At 53.2% G+C, this 19,336-nt stretch overlaps 1 protein-coding gene across 3 annotated transcripts; it reads right to left on the reverse strand.

The window, feature by feature from the left end:
* Positions 1 to 529: 529 nt before the first annotated feature.
* On the reverse strand, positions 530 to 15,868 carry Slc7a10 (solute carrier family 7 member 10). 3 transcript variants are annotated; one of them, XM_036182083.1, is made up of 12 exons: positions 15,530 to 15,867; positions 6,236 to 6,274; positions 6,070 to 6,142; positions 4,067 to 4,218; positions 3,751 to 3,876; positions 3,528 to 3,681; positions 2,698 to 2,821; positions 2,513 to 2,616; positions 2,111 to 2,207; positions 1,716 to 1,865; positions 976 to 1,153; positions 530 to 717 (listed from the first exon to the last, which is right to left on the reverse strand). In XM_036182083.1, the coding sequence occupies exons 1-12, from the start codon at positions 15,696 to 15,698 to the stop codon at positions 584 to 586; spliced, it is 1,500 nt and encodes a 499-aa protein (XP_036037976.1). In that variant the 5' UTR covers positions 15,699 to 15,867; the 3' UTR covers positions 530 to 583. The 3 variants fall into 3 exon arrangements, with proteins under 3 accessions (XP_036037976.1, XP_036037967.1, XP_036037983.1); XM_036182074.1 differs by having other exon boundaries at positions 6,070 to 6,274; XM_036182090.1 differs by lacking the exon at positions 1,716 to 1,865 and having other exon boundaries at positions 976 to 1,094; positions 6,070 to 6,274; positions 15,530 to 15,868.
* Between the last annotated feature and the right edge of the window lie 3,468 nt (positions 15,869 to 19,336).

Here is a 19,336-nt window from a genome sequence, read left to right on the forward strand (position 1 = left end):
TACAGAAGCCAAGGTACTGAGTGACAATGATGACATCTATCCTGTCCTGCTTCATAGCCTCAGTTTCCCCACCTGAAGCCAGGGCAATGCTGTGCTATCAGAAGTGGTAGCATTCACTTTGGTGATTTATGGGAAGGATAGTCCCAGCTAGGGATTTCTGGGTTCCTCTGGGTACCTGAGCTCAAGGTGGGATGGAGGGTCACAGATGGAGTCTCACTGTCTCCTATGGGCCCCATGGAGCCAGCCTCAGGTTCCAGCAGCAAAACTCAACAGAAAACTTCCTCCATAGTACCTTCCCAACTAGCAACTGATAGGCCATGCTGAGTCTCCAGGGACTCCCCTTGCACACAGCAACAACCAGCCCTGTTTATTTACAGGCTTTTTGGGAGAAGCTAGCAGGGCAGTGCGAAGGTAGGAAGCCTGACCCCAGTGGCCGGTCCCTTACAATAGGCCTCTTAAGGGTCGGATCTCTCTCGCTTTTTTTTTTTTCCCCAGAAAAAAAAAATTAAACAAAACACAACACAAAACCCTCCTCAATAAACAACATGTAAACAGAATCAGCTGTTTCAGTCTCTACAAGGTCTCATTGTGTCTTCAAGGGCTTGTCCATGATGGGCAATGGGGAGGGCTGGCCCATGGGGCCATTTTCCTCCTCCTCCAGGGATCCCTGGGGGTAAACCACGAAACACAGCTCCTGGCCCCAGCGTGTCATGGACTCTAAGAACAGACAGATAAGACAGACAGACAGATCATGGTTGATCCTTTGAGACAGGGATGACCCTAACTCTAGATGCTTCCTTTGGGCAGGGAGTTGCTTCTTTTGCAGGTGGATCCTGGCCACATCTACATGTAGCAGGAATGTTGAGGGAAGTCACTGGGCCCTTTGTCACCAGCCAGGCTGGTCGGAGGCCCTTGTTCTGGGGTGGGATCAAAGAGATGCTCACCCTCCCCCCAAGAGGCATGGTGGCGGCTCACCTGTGAGTCTGTGCACACACTTTGGTTTGCTTCTCCAGAATACTCCCAGGAAGAAGATGGGGACCCCAGTGAGGATGATGATGACACCGACCCCACAGACCATGGGCTCCGAGATGAAGCTGAAGACCAGTAGGAATGCCCAGAACACCAAGTACGCAACAGGAATGAGGAGGTTCACCTAACAGAGAAAGGATGGACAGGAGCACCGGGGGAGGGGCATCGCCCTAGCTCTCCTCCCCGAACCACCCCAGGGATCAGAGGCACTTTCTCCATCTCTTGGGAACTGGGGCCTGCTCTGGCCGCTCTGGTTGCAGACCAGTGCACTGGGGAGCAGCTCCTGGGTTGACCAGTTGGCTGAACTGCTGAGACTGTCTATTTGAGCAGTGCTGAGCTATCTATTGCCATTTGCATTTGACTGCAGCTCAACTACTTTTTGGTGCTTCGTAATTCAGGCAATCTTCAGGATTTATATACAGATGGGGGGAGGGGTGCTTTTCTGCCACTCTTTCATGTGAGAGCATGAGAATGCCAGGCTCTGTCATTGGCAGTCCATGTGACCTTGGTCTCATTGTCCCTGTCTGTGGACTGGGAATATTAAAAGCACATGCTTCCTTGGGTTCTGAGGAGAGAGTATGTCAGAGCATGGAAAGCCCTGCACTCTGCAAATGCTGCAGCCCCGGTCGTTGTCACCCACACCTGCCTTTGGTGCTCAACTTGGCCCTGGTTATTTCCAGCCTCACCTTGATGGGCCTGTGGAGTGCTGGCCGCCTCCAGCGCAGCACGAGCAGGCCCAGGATAGTGACTCCGTAGCAGAGGTAGTTGATGAAGGACACATAGTTGATGAGTGTGTATGTGTCACCCACGAGCATGATGACCGCTGTGGCCCCGCACTGGGAGAGGACCGAGGGCTGACAGCTGGCCTCCCACCTGCTTCTGGCCATCCCTGCAGGCTGCTCTGGGCCTTCCCACTCAGGTCAGGAGGTCAGGGGAGTCCCAGTCCTTTCCCACCCTCCATGGCCCATCTACCATAGGCAGGAATGAGTTTTTGCCATTATTTAAAACAACAACAACAACAGCAACAACAGCCCATTGCTAGATGTCTCTGTGCACTGGCTGGTCAGGTTCCCATACTTACACAGACGAGGAGGGCAGGGATTGGGGTACAGCGTCTGACATGGATCATGGCCAGCAAGCTGGGCAAGTGTCCCTCTCGGGCTCCAGAGAAGCATAGCCTGGGTACAGGGAGGGAGATGGATCAGGACCAGAGCCTTGCATTAGAGCTTCTCTGTGGCTTGCTAGAACCCAGCTCTCACCTTTGACCTCTGCCCTCTGCCCTCCAGGCCCTAACAGCTCTCCTCATGTAGTCTGTCTCCTGGCTTCCTTTACCTCAGGATTGGGTTCAGATATTTGCTTCTGGAGAATTCATTGCCTCAGCTTTCCCTTCCCTAACGCAGCCTGCACACAGCAAGGCACCTACCTAGTCTCACCTACCTAGTCTCACCAATACCATCTTCTCCCCTTCCCTCAGTCCAGTCACCTGGATGAGGTGAACAGGTAGCCATTGATCCCTCCAAAAGTAGACAGTGCCACAGAGACAGGCATGACCCATGAAAAGTAGCCCAGCAACTTCTCACCGAAGGTCTGCATGGGCACAGAAGAGAGGCCAGGTATGAGGCTGGGGATGGGGTGAGGGCTGCAGAGAGGGCTGAGGTCCCCACTCACCACAGCCACTGCATTGGAGGACAGCAGCTCCTGGGGGGACATGGCGGTGAAGTAGGCAACATTGGTGAATGTATACACGGAGGTGACCAGTGGGATGGAAATGAAGATGGCTCGAGGTAGGTTTCTGGGGACAGAGATTAGAGTGTCAGTTCCTGTGCAAGAATGAGGCACAGTGTGGGGGGAACCTTAGAGTGTCATCTGCAACTGCTGGGGGAGGGGGCGCGGCTTCAGGCAGGAAAGGGAACAGCATTGCTGCTGGAGACAGACACATACTGCTGTCTGCCTTTCCCCCAAACTGCTGTCTGAGCACAGAAGGAGGGACAGAGGCCACTGGGATGAGGACATGTCATCCCCTGAGGGTAGGATCTAATTAATGTCTGGGTAGAAAGAAAACAATTGCATATAGCTAAAGTCAGCCTGGGAAATCTCAAATGCCTTCAGAGCTCAGCCCTCAAGTCTGAGGTCTCCCTGGGGACCTCAAACCCCTGCCCCCTCAGCTGCCACTATCCTTGCCAAGGCCTCTGGCTAAGCATCAGATGGAATATCATAGGCTCTATCCTTCAGAACCATGTTGTGTACATATGGACAATTTTGGACCAAATGTAACTCACTAAACACAGCAGCATAATGATATTCAAGTCTTTCCAAGGTCCCAGGAGGGCCCAGCTGCAGCTGCAGACAGGGAAGAACCTGGCCTCTAGACTCTCCTTTGAGCCTGTTGTCACAGCAGCAAGTGTGGTCAGCAGATGGCCAGTCTGAGTCTTGGGTACCAGCAGACCTGTGAGGACCACTGCTTTCCCTACCAGTGCCTGTCCAGGTGCGTCACTCACTTGCGAGGGTCAACCAGCTCCTCGGTGACGTAGTTGAGGAAGTTCCAGCCACTGAAGGCAAAAGAACCTTGCAGGAAAGCCAGGGCAAGGTGACCCACGGATGGTGTCATCCAGAACGTGAAGGCATTGGTGGGCCTCAGCTCTTCAAAGTGTCCTGGGGAGTCCAGATGTCAGGGGTTAGCACCCCCCCCAATTCCCTCCAGTGCTCCCACCCTGGTACTACCTTGGAAAATCTGGACAAAGCCAACACCAATGATGAGTGCCAGCGCCAACAGCTTTCCACCGGTGAAGATATCCTGGATGCGCGTGGCCCAACGCACACTGGAGCTGTTCACCCATGTCAGGAGCACTAGGGAAAAAAGGGGTGTGGGCACCTGAGGCCAGACAACAAGGGGAACAGACTCTTCAGCAGCCAGCACCCTGGGGCTTGAGGTAGATGTTACAGGTGACAGCAGGTGGGGGTTCCCACTCCACTTTAGAGAGTACCATGGGAGTGGGGCAGCCAGCCACTGTGGGAACAGAGGCTCAAAGACACTCACTCAGGCAGGCCATGGAGAGTACTCGAGAGGCTGTGGCTGGGGGAATACAGTTGGGAAAGACAGGCTGGAGCACATAGTTGGAGAAAGTCATGGAGATGACAGCCAGGCTGGTGGGGTACATGATGAGGACAGCACTCCAGAGCAGGAGGAATCTGTAAGTAGTGAGGGCCAGCATGGTATAGGGCACCCTCAGTTCTCCCATCCACACCTGCCTGGCCCAGATGTGAGGGTCTGGGATAGATGAGGACCAGCCTCCTCCCCCCAGAGCTGGTGGACTGCCAGAGGATGAGGAGGTGGGTATTGGAACAATTGGAAATTGATCCCAGGCTGCCCCCTGAGCCCAGGCAGGCGAATCCCAGCCCTCAAGCTATAACATCATCTGGGGCTCTCAGCACTTTGTGGCTTAAGATGGTTGGTGGTGAGCCTTGATTTTGGAAGAGTGATTTATGTCCTTATAACAGAACCTCACCTTTGCAGTATCCTGTGGGAGCCTGGGACTCTCGGCTTAGGTATATGCCTTCATCCAGAGAGGTGATCCTGCCTGCACCCTTGGGGATGGTGTTAGCTAGCTCCTGGCTCATCATTGAGGGCGAAGAGTCCCTTGGGACATGCCTCTCAATCCTCATCTTTGATCCACACACACCCCAACTCCTCAGCTTGTCAGGCATTACAGATCAATAGCTCATCCCCTCTGCTCATCCTTGCATTCTGGTTGCCCATGAAGTGGAATCCCTGGAGTCCCCTTTTCTCTCACCCTCTCCCTGAGTATTATCTCCAGACCCACAGTAACAGACTTCTGCTTTTGTGGGTCCTAGACCTTCTACCCAAGACCCGACTAAGCACCTTCCTCAACATGACACAGACCTCCACAATAATACAAGCCCTGCCCCAAGACCCTCCTCTGTTACTAAAACCATCATCTCTGGAGCCTTTGAAATGGAACAGTAGGTGTCACCTCTGTTGCACCTACCTGACTCTCAGGACACATTGGCTACCATGTCCTCCTGGGGTAGGCCGGGACCTTAAGAATCTTCATTGAACTGGTCTAGACAACTACAGCAATTTCAACCCCCCATCTCCTCCAATCCTGCTATGAACCTGGCCCAGCCCCTACCCACAGCAGACAGATTCCCTGGGCAGACCTTCACTGACCATGCTCTCAGAGCCATGGAAGGATGCTCTCCTTGCTGAGGGGGCTGATAAAAACCATATCGTTTTTTTTTTTCACAAGGCTGTGTAAATGGGGTTTCCCTACATGGTATGCACCCCATTCTCTGCTGCATAGCTACTGACTTTTGCACACCCTCAAAGTAAGGGTTTTTTAGGTTGAATCCCATTCAAGGGATTGTTCTGCTCTGCTCCGTGAAAAACTTGAGGTTGGGGACAATGTGTGTGTGTGTGTGTGTGTGTGTGTGTGTGTGTGTGTGTGTGTGTGTGTCTGTGTGTCTGTGTGTCTGTGTGTGTGTGTCTGCGTGTGCGTGTGCGTGCGTGCTCACGCTCAAACAGGTGAATTACTTGGGAGAACACACCATGTCCGTCCTCTCTCCTCTTACAACAGATGGCTTGACTAGAATAAAGATCCTCCTTACCAGCACGCTAGCATCCTCTAGTGGCTTCAGAGAGTAAGCATCCCTCCCTCCATAAACGCCCCAAGGGGAGTAGAAGGGAAAGGGGGTTCCATTTAAAATGAGACACAGAAGAGGGTGCCCCTTTTCTGTCAGGCCTGTGATCCCAATGGGAGGGTCATGGAGGAGAATTGTGAGTTTAAGGTCAATGTGGGTTATATAGTAAGACTCTGTCCCAGAATACCAGACCAAGTAAGAGAAAATAATAAGATAAAGGAAACCCAGAGAGGGCAAGGGTCTGATACCAGAGAAATGAAGTGGGCATTGATGCTACCCACTCTAGCTGTGGAAGGCTACCAGCCACCCCCAGCCACCATTTTCATCTACCCCTATTGACACTAGAGAGTGGATCCCCTGCCCTGCCAGAGCTTCACTCACCCAGCCAGGCTCCCGAAGATCTCAGTGACATAGGCGTAGTCCCCACCAGACTTGGGGATGGCGACACCCAGCTCTGCATAGCAGAGAGAGCCCAGAGCTGTCACGCCCCCACCCAGGACCCAGACGAAGAGGGCCAAACCCACGGAGCCCGAGTGTTCCAGGACACCTTTGGGTGAGATGAAGATGCCTGAGCCAATGATGTTTCCTGTGGAGAAAGACAGGGGCCATCAGACTGAGGACAAGTCAGTGGTTCAGGCTTCCTGGGGGTCAGAGGCCCAAGATACTTCAGTGATGAAGGAAGCCTGGCTAAACTCTGGAGGAGCACAGGCAGGAGATCTGGAGGCATGGGCTGTCACTGAGCCTCTTGGATCTGGGCAGGCCCATGCTGGGATCACCATTGGCTTTTCTCTATCTATGGCATGGGGAATGGCACCTTGCCCAGTTAGCCAGGCCCACTGCCAGAATTGGTTCCTGAGTTCTCCTATTCCCTGGCTTCCACTCCAGGTGAGAGGAAGGTGTCCCAGCCATCTGAACAATGGCAGAGAATGGGCACTGATCTGTAATCCACGTACTCCGGGCACAGCTCTGGCTCAGGCCCTCAGCTCTAGCCATCTGTTGCTCTCCTATCTGCTGGCCAGAGCTGGCCTCCCATGGCAAGATCTTGACCTGTCTTTCATCTGCCTGCCCTTCTCCTATTGGCCAGAGCCCAAACTCACCGGGCATCTTAAAGAGTAGTGATCTAACCAAGGTGCTGCCCCAAGAGAAGCCTTATTCTTACTCGATTTCTTCATATTCGATTTCCTCTTTTCCTTTGGGGACTTAGAACTCAGGTCATGAACACAGACCCCACCCAAACTAAGACTGGTGCTGTTAACATGTTTAGGTGCTGGGCAAGGGTCAGTGGGGTGAGGGAGGGCAATGGGCATTAGAGGCTGTCAGCAGCCAACACAGCCGGGTTGGGACAGGCCATAACAGATTCTTGTCCTGCCTGGAGTTTGAGCACAGACTGCTGACCTGAGTGGGGCTCTCCACTCGCCTTGCTAGGTTGGTCTGTAAAGTGGCCTATTGTAAAGGCTCAGAGAGCACAGGCATGCAGCGCTCACAGCCCTGCACCCAGCTCACTGTAGGTGCTGAGTCCCACAATACCCAGACATGGCCCCACCCTGCTCTTTCTGCTGAGAAGTATGAGATTAAGCGGATGCTGAGAATACCATCTGCTCTGTGGACCTTTGAACATCCCCGGAAGTGGTGGATCAGACTCCCTTCCCGGACATCCAGAGCCCACAGTTGTATTCCCTACTTGATGGATGAGTAGTGGACGAGGCTTTTGCACCAGGCAACCCTTCCAGAACCCCAGCAGCTTCGCTTTGCATGAAGCCTCAGGACCCTGCCGCTCTCTACAGAAAGCCACACCAGTGACAAACAGAAACTTCTGTCTCCATCTTACAAATGAGGAGTCACCATTCTTTGTACCCATGCCTGAAGGCCTCATGGGGCATCAGGATGACTGGCCATCTGTTAGTTTCCTCAGCACCTGCAGTGAGCACCTGTATAGGGCACAGGGCAGAGTGAAGGCAGGTACCCTTACTGCCTGCTGGTGAAGGTCCCAGTAAAGACAACAAGCTGTGAACCCAGTGAGGACTCCATGCCTGCGCCCTCTGAACCTTTGCAATAGGCCACTTTACAGATCTATCTGGCAAGGTGAGTGGAGAGCCCAAAGCCTTAAGCACTAGTTTTACACTGTGTAATTAATTGGCCGCAGTAGGTCAGTAGTCTGTGTCTAAACTACAGGTGGGAAAAAGCCTGGGAGGAGCACCAGTCCCCGTGCACACCCCAGGATGCACACTAGTCCCTGTCCACACCCCAGGATGCACACTAGTCCCCGTGCAAACCCCAGGATGCACACCAGTCCCCGTGCACACCCCAGGATGCACACCAGTCCCCGTGCACACCCCAGGATGCACACTAGTCCCTGTCCACACCCCAGGATGCACACCAGTCCCCGTCCACACCCCAGGATGCACACTAGTCCTCGTGCACACCTCAGGATGCACACTAGTCCCTGTCCACACCCTAAGATGCACACCAGTCCCCGTGTAAACCCCAGGATGCACACCAGTCCCCGTGCACACCCCAGGATGCACACTAGTCCCTGTCCACACCCCAGGATGCACACTAGTCCCCGTCCACACCCCAGGATGCACACCAGTCCCCGTGCAAACCCCAGGATGCACACCAGTCCCCGTGCAAACCCCAGGATGCACACTAGTGCCTGCGCACAGTAAAGAATTCCCGCCACTGACTACATGTACAGAAACGCTCATACTGGTGGGGCCATGAGCTCAGTCCCTCCTAGTAGGGCAGTGTGTGTGTGTGTGTGTGTGTGTGTGTGTGTGCGTGTGTGCACGTGTGCGTGCGTGCACGTGTGTGTGTGGTGTGTGTGTCTGTGTGTGTGTGGTGTGTGTGTATGTCTGTGTGTGTGTGTGCGCGTGTGTGCGCGCACGTGTGTGTGTGCATGTGATGTGTGTGTGTGTGTGTGTGTGGTGTGTGCGTGTGTGTGTGTGTGTGTGTGTAGTCTGCTACTTCACCTGTCAGGTCCACAGGCGGGGCTGGCAGAGGACACTGCTGTGGTTGCCAATCTGCATTCACTCCAGGTCCACCCTGCCATCCCTCACCCCCACTCCCGGCCGACACAGATTTTCAGTCTGGACAGCCACAACGCCCTACTTGGTGTTCTGGTCACATCCCAGGAGCCCTAAATGCATCCAGATAAGGATGGAATAATTCCTGGGTCTCAATCCCCGGAGGTAAGCCATAACCCTGGTCCCTTTCTGGGAATGGGGCTGGGGCTGGGGACGTTGAGGAGGAGCCACCTTCCATATCTCAGACGAGGGGCCCAAGGCCTGGGTGGGCTGCTGGGTTTGTAAAGAACCTTTGAGTCTGCTCCATCCGGCAGCAGTTCTCAGGACCTGGCGGAACAGGATTTGCCAAAAGCCAATGAAGTCTGAAGCCAGCGGGGGCTGGGTGGCCTTGGAAGGAGATGAGTATGGTGGAGCTGGGGGCATCCAAGGTTCTGAGGCATCCTCCTCCTGTATAGACCCCACTGCTCTGTACAACTCAGTCTGGTGACATGTGGACAGCCTCTGGGGAAGCCCTGCCTCACATAGCATCTTCAGGGTCAGGGCTGCATCCCTAACCCTGAGCCTGGTGGCTGAGACCCCAGTGCTGGCCTGGGAATGGGTGGAGGGGCACAATTGTTTTGGACTCATTGCTTCAGGCTACCACCCAGAACCTCTCTCATATGGCTAAGAGGACCATGTGTCTCTGAGGTCCTGGGGGGAATCAGAGAGCTCTGCCAGGACAGCCTGTAGCACCTGCTCCAGGATTGTGCTTGAAAGCAGCAAAGAAACCATGATCTTTGATGGCTGCTCTGGGCACCGTGTGGGTGGGATGGATGCAGGCAGCTGCAAGGTGGTGGGCTTGGGTGAGAAGCCGAGGATGACAAGGGGGTGGGCGGAAGGATGCTGAGCAGGGCTAAGGAAGGTGGTTCTAAGTACCTGAATGGCTATGGATGTGGGGAGGGTCCCTAGAGCTGATGTTTTAGAGCAGGTGGTCCTCAACCTTCCTAATGCTGCGGCCCTTTAATACAGTTCCTCATGTGGTGCTGACTCCCAAACCATACAATTATTTTCCTTGCGGCTTCATAAATGTAATTTTGCTACTGTTATGAAAAATATAAATATTTTTGGAGATAAAAGTTTGTCAAAGAGGTCATGACCCACAGATTGAGATCAAGAACCATTGTTTTAGAGTTGTTTTTTGTTGTTGTTTTTTCTACCAGTGGTAGGGCTAAGAACTCTGATCCCACATTCAAACCCAGTAGATCTGTCTTATGGAAAGGATGTGCAATGGACAAACCAGCTCTTGAGGAATTCTGCATTGGAGAAGGAGGAGAAGGAAGAGGAGGCAGGAGGGAAAGGAGGAGGAAAAGAAAGGAGGAGGAGGAACAGGAGGAGGAAGAGAAGGGGGTGGGACCCAGGGCCCAACAGGACCAAGGTATGAAGATATAGAATGAAGATATTATAGAATGCTTGGATGGGCCTCTGACTGACAGCCAGAAAGATGTGGGCCCCAAGACCTCAACATTCCTGCCCATTCAATGGGACAACTGTTCTCTGGTCCTTGTTGACCCTCCCAGGCAGGCAGGTGGAAGGACCCTCAAGTCTCCCCCACCCCCATTCCTTGTGCTTTCTCTGGGTGGCTTTATCACATTAAGATGTTTGGCCTGATGGGGCTTACTTGCTTCCAGGAGCAATGAAGAAAGGACCATTGTTCCCTGCGGCTGCTGCTGCTGCTGCTGCTGCGGTGCTTGCTGACCTATTTCTGGGAGGCAGTTGCAGACTGTAGAGGTCACAGGGGTAGACTGTGGAGGTCAAGTCTGCAGAATGAGCTACTTGCTTGCCCATGGCCTGAGACCATGTGTGCGCGTGTGTGCGTGTGCATGTGCGTGCGTGCGTGCGTGCGTGTGTGTGTGTGTGTGTGTGTGTGTGTGTGTGTGTGTGTGTGTACATGCAGTCTGATTGAGAAGGGATAGGGAGGTCCTGACATTGGCAACATCCCTATCCTTAGAAACACATACAGGATTATACATATAGCAAGTGCTCTCTTCTGGGACTCAGTTTCTCCATCTGCTGGTGTGGCCCCAGGACTAGAGGTCAGTAGAGAGATGGTCTGATCTGACTTGGCCAGAGAGGCTCCCTGTCCCTGCTGTTGCGAACAGCCCTAGTCACTTTCTGAAGCAGCGCCACCCCCAGGTCTCTCTCCAGATCACCCATCTGGGCCTGAAGAATCTGATCTCGCCTCATTCACACAGCCCTGGAGGAAGGCTGTAAAGGGATTCCTTAATAATACCTAGACACTGGCATGCTTTGGCTGGCAAATCAGTTGCCAAAGGAAGTACTTATGGATCACATTATTTTTATAAACCCAGGAGAGCCTTGTGCCCCATACAGCTTTTCCTCTGGAGACCCAATTCCCAGAGGGACCTTAAACCCTGAGGTGAGCATGCAGAACTTTGCTGAGACCTGGGTGAAGTCTGCCCTCTCTTCCCAGGCCTTTCTAGTAAGTATGTGTCCTTCCCTGGCGTGACAGTGGCCCCACTGAGGTCTTGGTAGGATACTAAGGAAGTGAGTGGGGACATCCAGGACATGCCCTGGGTTGCTAATGAGCCAGCCTGTACCTCCAGCTTAACCCACTTTCCTTTGGAGAGAGGGTGAGCAGATAGGTGGAGATCTTTTGGTCTGACCTTCACAATCTAGTCCCATCAGCCCAGTATGCTTGCCAGTACCTAGTCTCCAGGCCCAGACTTGTCATGGTCACTAACAAACTCTAAGATACTGAATCTGACCCTCCAGCCCCGGCCCACATCTTCCTCAATTAAATGGTGTTACGTGGCAGGTTCCTGCAGGCTGCTCACTCAGCACCCCAGCCAGGCTCCTGAGATGTTGGTTTCTGGGGATTTTTGTTGTTGTTGTTTGTTTAAGTAAAGTGTGAATATGTAACCCAGGCTGCTCTTGAACTCATGATCCTCTTGAGCACAGAGGTGACAGGTGCATACCTCCATGCCCCATTTCTTAGAATTCTTTGCAGCTCCTTCATCTTAAGCCCAACTTTTAACCCCTGGGTGCCCAGGACTCAGTCCTGGACCCTTGACCCTGCTTATTTCTATAATTAGTCCCTTGGAAATCTCCTCCTGCCCCCGATGGCAATTCCCAAATTTATAACTGGAGCAGGGACATCCTACTAAATTCAGCCTAGGCCACAAACTTCCCACTAGCTAGCCTCTCCCATGTAACTCCAAATAGAACTCCCAACTTCCTCTCCCTTCTGTGGATCCGATCCTTTCTGAAGTCATCCTGACCAATCAGAAACAAAACACCTTCCCAATTGCTCAGCCATCACCCCTGTTGCCCTGGGCCCTCCTCTTGCCCCCATGTCCAGTCCATCACAAACACTTCCAGAACTGAACTTCCTCTCAGCCTTCCACCGCTGCCACATCTGGAGCCACCATTGCCTCAGTCCAAGTGGCTTCCTGCCTGGCCTCCCTTCTGTAACCTTTATCACCATAGCCTCTCCTCCATAGTAAGCTAAGTTCCATCCCATCTTTTCTCAGGTCATCCCCCCTCACAGCTCCACCTCCTAAAGGAAAAAAGGCAGAGTCTTTGCCATATAGCTCACAACCCACCACCAAGCCCTACCAGACTCCACCCTGCTCCAGCGCAACCTGCCCCCCTTCCTGCCTCAGTAGTCTGGTCCCAATACTTCTCCTGGTCACGGACTGCATGCCTGGTTGTTTATTTTGTGTGCTGACTGACTGTGCTGGGACATCAGCCCTCACAGAGGGACCAGCCTTCCTTGTCCCTTGCTGGATGTTTAACCCACCTGGCACTGTTGAATGGGTGCATGAGTGTCTTTGGGGCCAAGAGACACTCAGCCTTGTGCCTAGCGTTGCCCTGACTTCCAATGGTGTCCTACACTATCCTAAGGACATCCCGTGTTGAGCAGGTTGCAGCCCTAGGGCCTCAGTTTCTTTGTTTGCAGGCAGGGCTGGGGTATCCTCGGGACTGTAAGGAAGAGTGTCCGCAGAGGCCCCTTTACTTATGGCCCTGCAGATTTTGGACGAGAATGTGGAGGGCTGCATGACAGGGACTGGCCTCTAGAAAGACGGGTTTCATGCGCTAGCCTTTCAGGTCACTGCAGACATTTGAGCCTGACTTTCAAACATCCACATGAGCTAGACACTTGAGTCCCAGGAGAAGGGTGGGGAAGCAGTGACCTGGGCAGCAAAGCCACAGTGACTGGGTCTGTCAGGCTTGGGCACACTGTGTGGACTGTGTGAGGGGGCTAGCTGAGGTCTCCACAGTGGGATAAGAGACCCTGAGTGCATAGCCATGGGAAGGGCTGACTTTCCTGGCTCTGATACTACCTAGTGGAGGAAGATCTCAGTTTACCTAACTCAGTCCCCAAATGTCCCATCAAAAGGGTTGTCGGGCCTTCATTTTTGCCAAGCCTCCATCTCACAAAAGACACTGGAAACTTGAATCCAAATTCTGAGCTCACCAGTTGTGAACAGTGCCATGTAACTCTCAACCTCAGGTTTTCCATCTGTGTAGTGGGAGCAAAACTTGCAGTCCCACAGAGTGGACGTGAAGTGGTACTCTGAACAGATATCTGATGCCCGGTGTCATGCACAGTCCTGCCCCAGCTGCCTGTTCCCTTCCTGCCTCATCCTCTCCAGGTTTGCTTGCTTTTTTTTGGCTGTGAGCACTGAACTACAGTTGAGGTGAGGTCTCATCCCCTCTACAGCCCATTGTCCATACCTCCCATTCCCAAAGCCTCGCTTCTCCACCTGGGATGAGACTGACAATGTACCAAGGAACGAATTCAGAATCAATGGGAGGAACCATTGAACGTTTTGGAAATATCCAGTGAGTAACAGCTAACTGATAAAGACAGGACGCTCCCAGACAAGGGATGACTTTTTCCAGATTTGTATGTTAGAATATGACTGTGGAGACTTCTGACTTTGACCAAGCTTCCCGAGTTAGGAATGGAGAAGGAGCAGGTGCACCCAGGACTGGCAGTCGTGTTGGGGGGAGTGGCCCCAGGGCCTTGTATTAAAGGAAGGGCCCTTGGAGCATCAGGAGGTGCAGATCTGGCCTCCTCCCCTGCTTGGTTTCTCCCCTGCTTGGTTTCTCCACTGCCTGGTCCAGTGTCTTGGCTGGAACTCTTCAGAGCTCCATAAGCCTGGCCCACAGGCCGGAGAGAATCATTTGAGTGTTGTTCCCACATCTAGCATGCTTGGTGAGCCCGAGTTGACTTTCACCCTCCTCAGCCTTCAGCTTCTGGAGGCCAAGGGGGAGCCATGAAGCAAGAACAGGCTGAAAGGTGAAGGGAGCTGGCGGGCCAGACCCAGGCTCTGGGGCACAGTTTCTCCAAAGCCTGGGCTGAAGAAGAAACAAGATGGCAGAACTCGCCTCTTCTACTCCCCACACGGCCAACATCACCCTCTTCTAGAGGCCTGGAGCCCTGGCAGCCTCTGACTTCCTTGAGGATAGCATAGTAACAGGGGGTAATGTGTACTACGTGGACACCAGGTTTTGTCTGTCTCTGAACCTCTCTGGCAAGCCCCACACATGGGCAGCCTCTTGACTACTAGTGCACCATGGACACATAGGCCTCCCTTTTTGTGGGGGAGTGCAGCCCCTACAAAGGGTGTTGGCTGGAGGCAAAGCTCTAACCAGTACTCTCTGGCTAAGCCCCCAACTCAACCCTTCCTAGTATTAGGCAGCCAGGCAGGGTAACATCAGGACCATTCTAGAGGGCAAGATGATGGAACTGTGCAAAGCTGGGTTCACTCTGGGTGACTCTGGGTGTGAGTGTGGTGGGTATCCAAGAGACACTACATCTCTCCAGCTGGAGTTTCTCATGGAGGGGCATGAAGAGGTGAAGACCCCTGCCTGCTCCAATGAGTCCTTCAGCCTTTCTCCATCTTCAGGGGTTAAAGGGCAGACGGGCAATGATGTGACTGTAGCTCCCACTGGCTGGGGAAGAGGACAGTCAAGGCCCCAGTTATTGATCTTTTAGACCCTCAACCCCATGGGCATGGGGGAACAGAAAAGGTCCCTCCCAAGAGGGTTAGCCCGGTTCTTCAGGAGTCAAGGGACAGAGGTGTGGAGGGGAGGGGGAGAGGAGAGGCCCACTACCACCACCCACCGTCCTTGGCTCTGAGGATTCTTCCTACCCAGAAAGCCCTATCTGTAGGGAGAACAAGAGAGCCAGGCCATGAGAGCAACCCCTCAGATACCACCAGGCCACAAGAGCACCCCACAGGCCTGAATGAGGGCTCTCTCGCTGGCCACTGCACTGTCTCTCCCTGGATTCTGTCACCACAGCTGCTGGGAAGGATGGGTCGGAAGCCATTTCCCCTTGGTTTAGGCTCTACCTGGCCATTTACCCAGTCTTTCCTGCTTTCCAAGAATAGACGGCTTCATTGCTCTGGCACTTGAACCCCCGCACACAGTAGGGATGCAGACAGCCTGCCCTGCAGCCCAGAACTTGCCACTAAAAGCAGCCCCAGTCATTATTTCCTAGATGGGAATAGGGTCATTGCCTTGACAAAGCCCACAGAGAAGTGAAGGCCAGGGGAGGTTGCAACAAGGAGAGCGCCCCTCCCCACCCACCACTTACAGGCACAAATTTCCAGAGAGGTTGGGGAGGCAGGAGCCAGAGGATCTGTGTCTACTATGCCAGATCCGTTCCGAGTAGGGTCAAGTGTATCCTCAGCCACAGCAGCAGGTGCTCAAAGGGGTTCTTTGCCCCTGGGCTCTTAGGGTCCTTGTGAGGGAGAAACACCAAGGGGGTCCCCAAGAGCTTTCCACCCTGTGTGCGCCCCGCTCACCTATGATGATGGTGCAGGCGCTCACCAGCCCGATCTCTTTCTTGAGCGCCACCCGCTCCGAGGTGCCCGGGCCGGGTCCAGGGCCTGGGGAAGGCGAGGGCGCAGGGCCGGGGTTCCCGCGCCCGCTGGGCTGCTGTATGTGGCCTGTCATGTCGCTGTCCCGCCTCATCCGAGCTCCCTGCGCTACCCCGTCTGTCCGGCCCGCCGCCAGTCCGTCGGTCGGTCCGTCTGTCGGTGCGCTCGCGGCCCTCGCAGCCCGGGACAGCGCCCACAGGCGGGCGCATGCGCTGGCACGGGTCCCGGGTCCCCGGGGCCCCCAGAGCGGCTGGATCCAGGGAGGGACGGAAGGAGGGCCCGCCGGCAGCCCCCTCCCCCACCGCCCTTAAAGGGAACTCCCCTTTCCCCCCAACCCTAGCCTGGGGAGACAGAAAGGGACTTGGATCGGAGTTAGGAAGGACTTCCTAGTTGAAGGAACTAAGGGGCTACACCAGTCTTGGGTGAGGTGGGCGAGCAAAGCTCAGAGACTGGACTGTTCCTGCCCTCAAGGAGTCTATGCAAGGCACGCGGGGTGGGAGGTGCTGCATGCCACGACATGCACTTTTTAAATCCCTCATGCCCCAGTTGTGAAGGGTGGGCATAGCACAGATGAAATTGCCACCCATCGACAAGTTACCTCACAGTGGCAGGGCCTCAGAATAATTTTTTTCTGATAGCTCCCTGTCCTCCAAGGGTTCTGACTGTCTGGTGGGCAAGTCATAGGATGAATGGGGGCTGTCCCTAGAATAATTCTGGAGGTCAAAAGCTTGTGGAGAGATGAAGACCTCAGAGACCCCAGAGGTCACTTAGGGGGCCCCAGGGTATCTCCACCTCACCAAATCCATCCCAGCCTCTCTAAATCTCCCAATTCCTTTAGAGTCCAGCCTGTGCCCCACCGCAGACTCCTCTCTCCACAAAGGTCCAGAGTTAGGGCTCAGTGGACTAGGACTTTAGCCCAGGCCCACGCTGTCCAGCATGGCCCGAGGTGACCAGGCTACTGGAAGTGCCAGGCAGTCACCAAAGGGGCAATTATGGTAGCAAGGAGGTCGCAGAGGCCAGGGTCTAGCGGAGTCTGCCTCCTCCCGGAAGCCATCGGATGGTGCAGCCGGGATCGTGGGGCAGACACGCTGGGGGAGGCGGGGCGGGTCTAGGCCACCGGAGAGGCGGGCGGAGCGAGGCTGGCACGGTGCGACCGGCGGCGGCGGGACAGCCTTTGTGTGCTGCTGGCGATCGCTGCTTCGCACCGTCCCCTGCATGTGGATGAGGCCACGCGGGCCACCGGTCCTTCCCCCGATTGCGGCCTCAGGGCTCGCTGGAGAAGGGTAGGGAGGACCCGGGATGGAACAAGCGCGGAAGTCCCGGAGCCTAGGCTGGGGGCGGAGCATGGAGGTGGGAGTTGGGCCAAGGCCCAGCTCTACTGGCAGGAGGGAACTTCGAAGTTGGGGCGGGGACTTGTTAAATAGAAGAGGAGGGCTCTGGGGGCACTAGCGGGGGAAACCACCCGGCAGAGCTTCATCCTTCGCACTCCCGACCGAGTCCAACATTCTTGGCGGCTTCTGCCTCCCGCCCCAGAGACGCGCGCGTTAAGCTGAACGTGGCAGGCTCTCTTAAAGGAACCTCCCGCAGGGTGGGGTGGGAGAGTGGTCCTGATCCCCACGACACTCATGATTGTCGTAGGAGGTAAGGGCCCGGGGGCCTTGACTTTCTGGTTTGACTGACACTCCAGTGTCTTTGCAAAGCCAAGGTCTGCTGGACGAGGATCCCGCCAGTATTCGCCAGTATTCCGCTGAGGCTGGTTGCCAAGGGACAGAGGATGGCATCAGAGTCACAGGCCAAAAGCCAGCGGGTTTTCAAAGTCCAGCCTCTCCTCCGACTCGAATGTGAAGTTTGTGTTGGAGAGGAAAGGGCTGAGTCTGGGGCTCTGCACAGGATGCAGTTTGCTTGTCTCTGTCCTGGGGCATAGCTCAGGGGGTCATTTTAGCTGCATAGAATCTGCAGACTAAAAGGGGGCCCAAAAGTCAGTCAGACTGGACTGAGGCAAATGTGAGACAAAGCGAACTGCAATCTGCAAGTTAGAAACTCAGCCGCCTTAACCTGAAGAAAAACAAAACAAAACTTTCCATCTAAGAATATAGTGCCCAGGAAGGAAAACAAAACAAAACAAAACAAAACAACAACAACAAAAAAACAAAAACAAAAACAAAACCCCAAACCAAAAACCAACCAAACCAAAACAAACAAACAAACAAAACCTCCACAGCCTCCATCGTGCTTAAAGGATGAAATAGTAAGTGCTGTACCACAGAGGCTAGAGTAAGGGGAAACTGGTGCACGTATCAGTTCTACGCAATATGGTACGAGCCAGTGTCGTAAGGCAAAGAAGGAGAGGAGGAGGAGGAGGAGGAGGAGGAGGAGGAGGAGGAGGAGGAGGAGGGGAAAAGGAGGAGGAGGAGGAGGAGGAGGAGGAGGAGGAAGAGGAGAAAAGCAGTTTGAAGATCGGGGGAAAGGCAAAAACTGTCATTCACACGGGCTACGATTGGGTGCACAGGAAATAAAATACAATAATAAATTGCAGGTTGATAAGTATATTTGGCCCAGTAACTGGATACAAGCTCAGTATACTGAAATGGATTATCTTTCTGTATACCAACAAGAATTAAAAAACAAGTTTATAGTTACATAAAAACAAATACTCTGGCTACAGAGATGACTCATCAGTTAAGAGCACATGCTGCTCTTGAAGAGGACCTTGGTTCAGTTCCCAGCACACACAGAAAGGCCAAATCATCTGTATCTCCAGTTCCTGGGAATATAGCACCCTCTTCTGGCCACTGGTGGTATTGCATATACAGAGCACATAAACTCACATGCTCACACACACACTTATAAATGTTAAGAAAAATCTTTTTTTTTCTTTAGACAGGGTTTCTTCATGTAACCTTGGCTGTCCTGGAACTAGCTCTGTAGATCAGGCTGTCCTGAAACTCATAGAGATCTACCTGCCTCTGCCTCCTGTGTGCTGGGATCAAAAGCATGCGCCACCACCATCCCACAAGAAAATCTTTAAAAAACATTCACGAATACACTATGTTTGGATATTGGAATTTAAATATTTTTTCCCCCACTGAGAGTGATAGTGCAAGCCTTTAATCCCAACATTCAGAAGACAGGGGCAGGCAGATTTATGTGAGTTTAAGGCCAGCTTGGTCTACATAGTGAGTTCCAGGCCCAGGACTACACAGTGAGACTTCATCTAAAACTAAAAAATAAAAAAGGTTTTGCTAAATTAACCTTAGAATAGATTGATAGTTGGCACATCTCAATATCTTTGTGTTTATTTTCCCCCTGGGGGAGGGGGAGAAGATGACAAGCTGATATTGAATAACGTTGGAAGATGTACCCCCCTAGTGTAGGAGACACATGGCATTGAGACAAAGGTAAATTAATGTACCATAGAGATGAGTTCATAGATAGAATGAATCCTAGAAATCCACCCACTCTGGGTTATCACCACCAAGTGGTACTGCAAGAGCAGTGGGGCAAAAACAGTCATTTCAAAACACTGCAACAGGTCAGAGTCTCCATATCAGGTGGGGTAACAAAACTCTCTCAACTTTGCTTCACACTGTACCCTATGACCTATCTGCATTTGCTTCTAATACTGCAATCCTGAGAATTAACTTGCAGAGAGAAAGTACTTTTTATTTTATAAATGCTTTGATTAGCAAACAAAGAAATGGGTCTCATGATAATGTTTTCATATGCATCTAA

Source organism: Onychomys torridus, chromosome 1 (genome assembly GCF_903995425.1).
Source record: "Onychomys torridus chromosome 1, mOncTor1.1, whole genome shotgun sequence".
In the NCBI taxonomy this organism is placed as follows: Eukaryota; Metazoa; Chordata; class Mammalia; order Rodentia; family Cricetidae; genus Onychomys; species Onychomys torridus.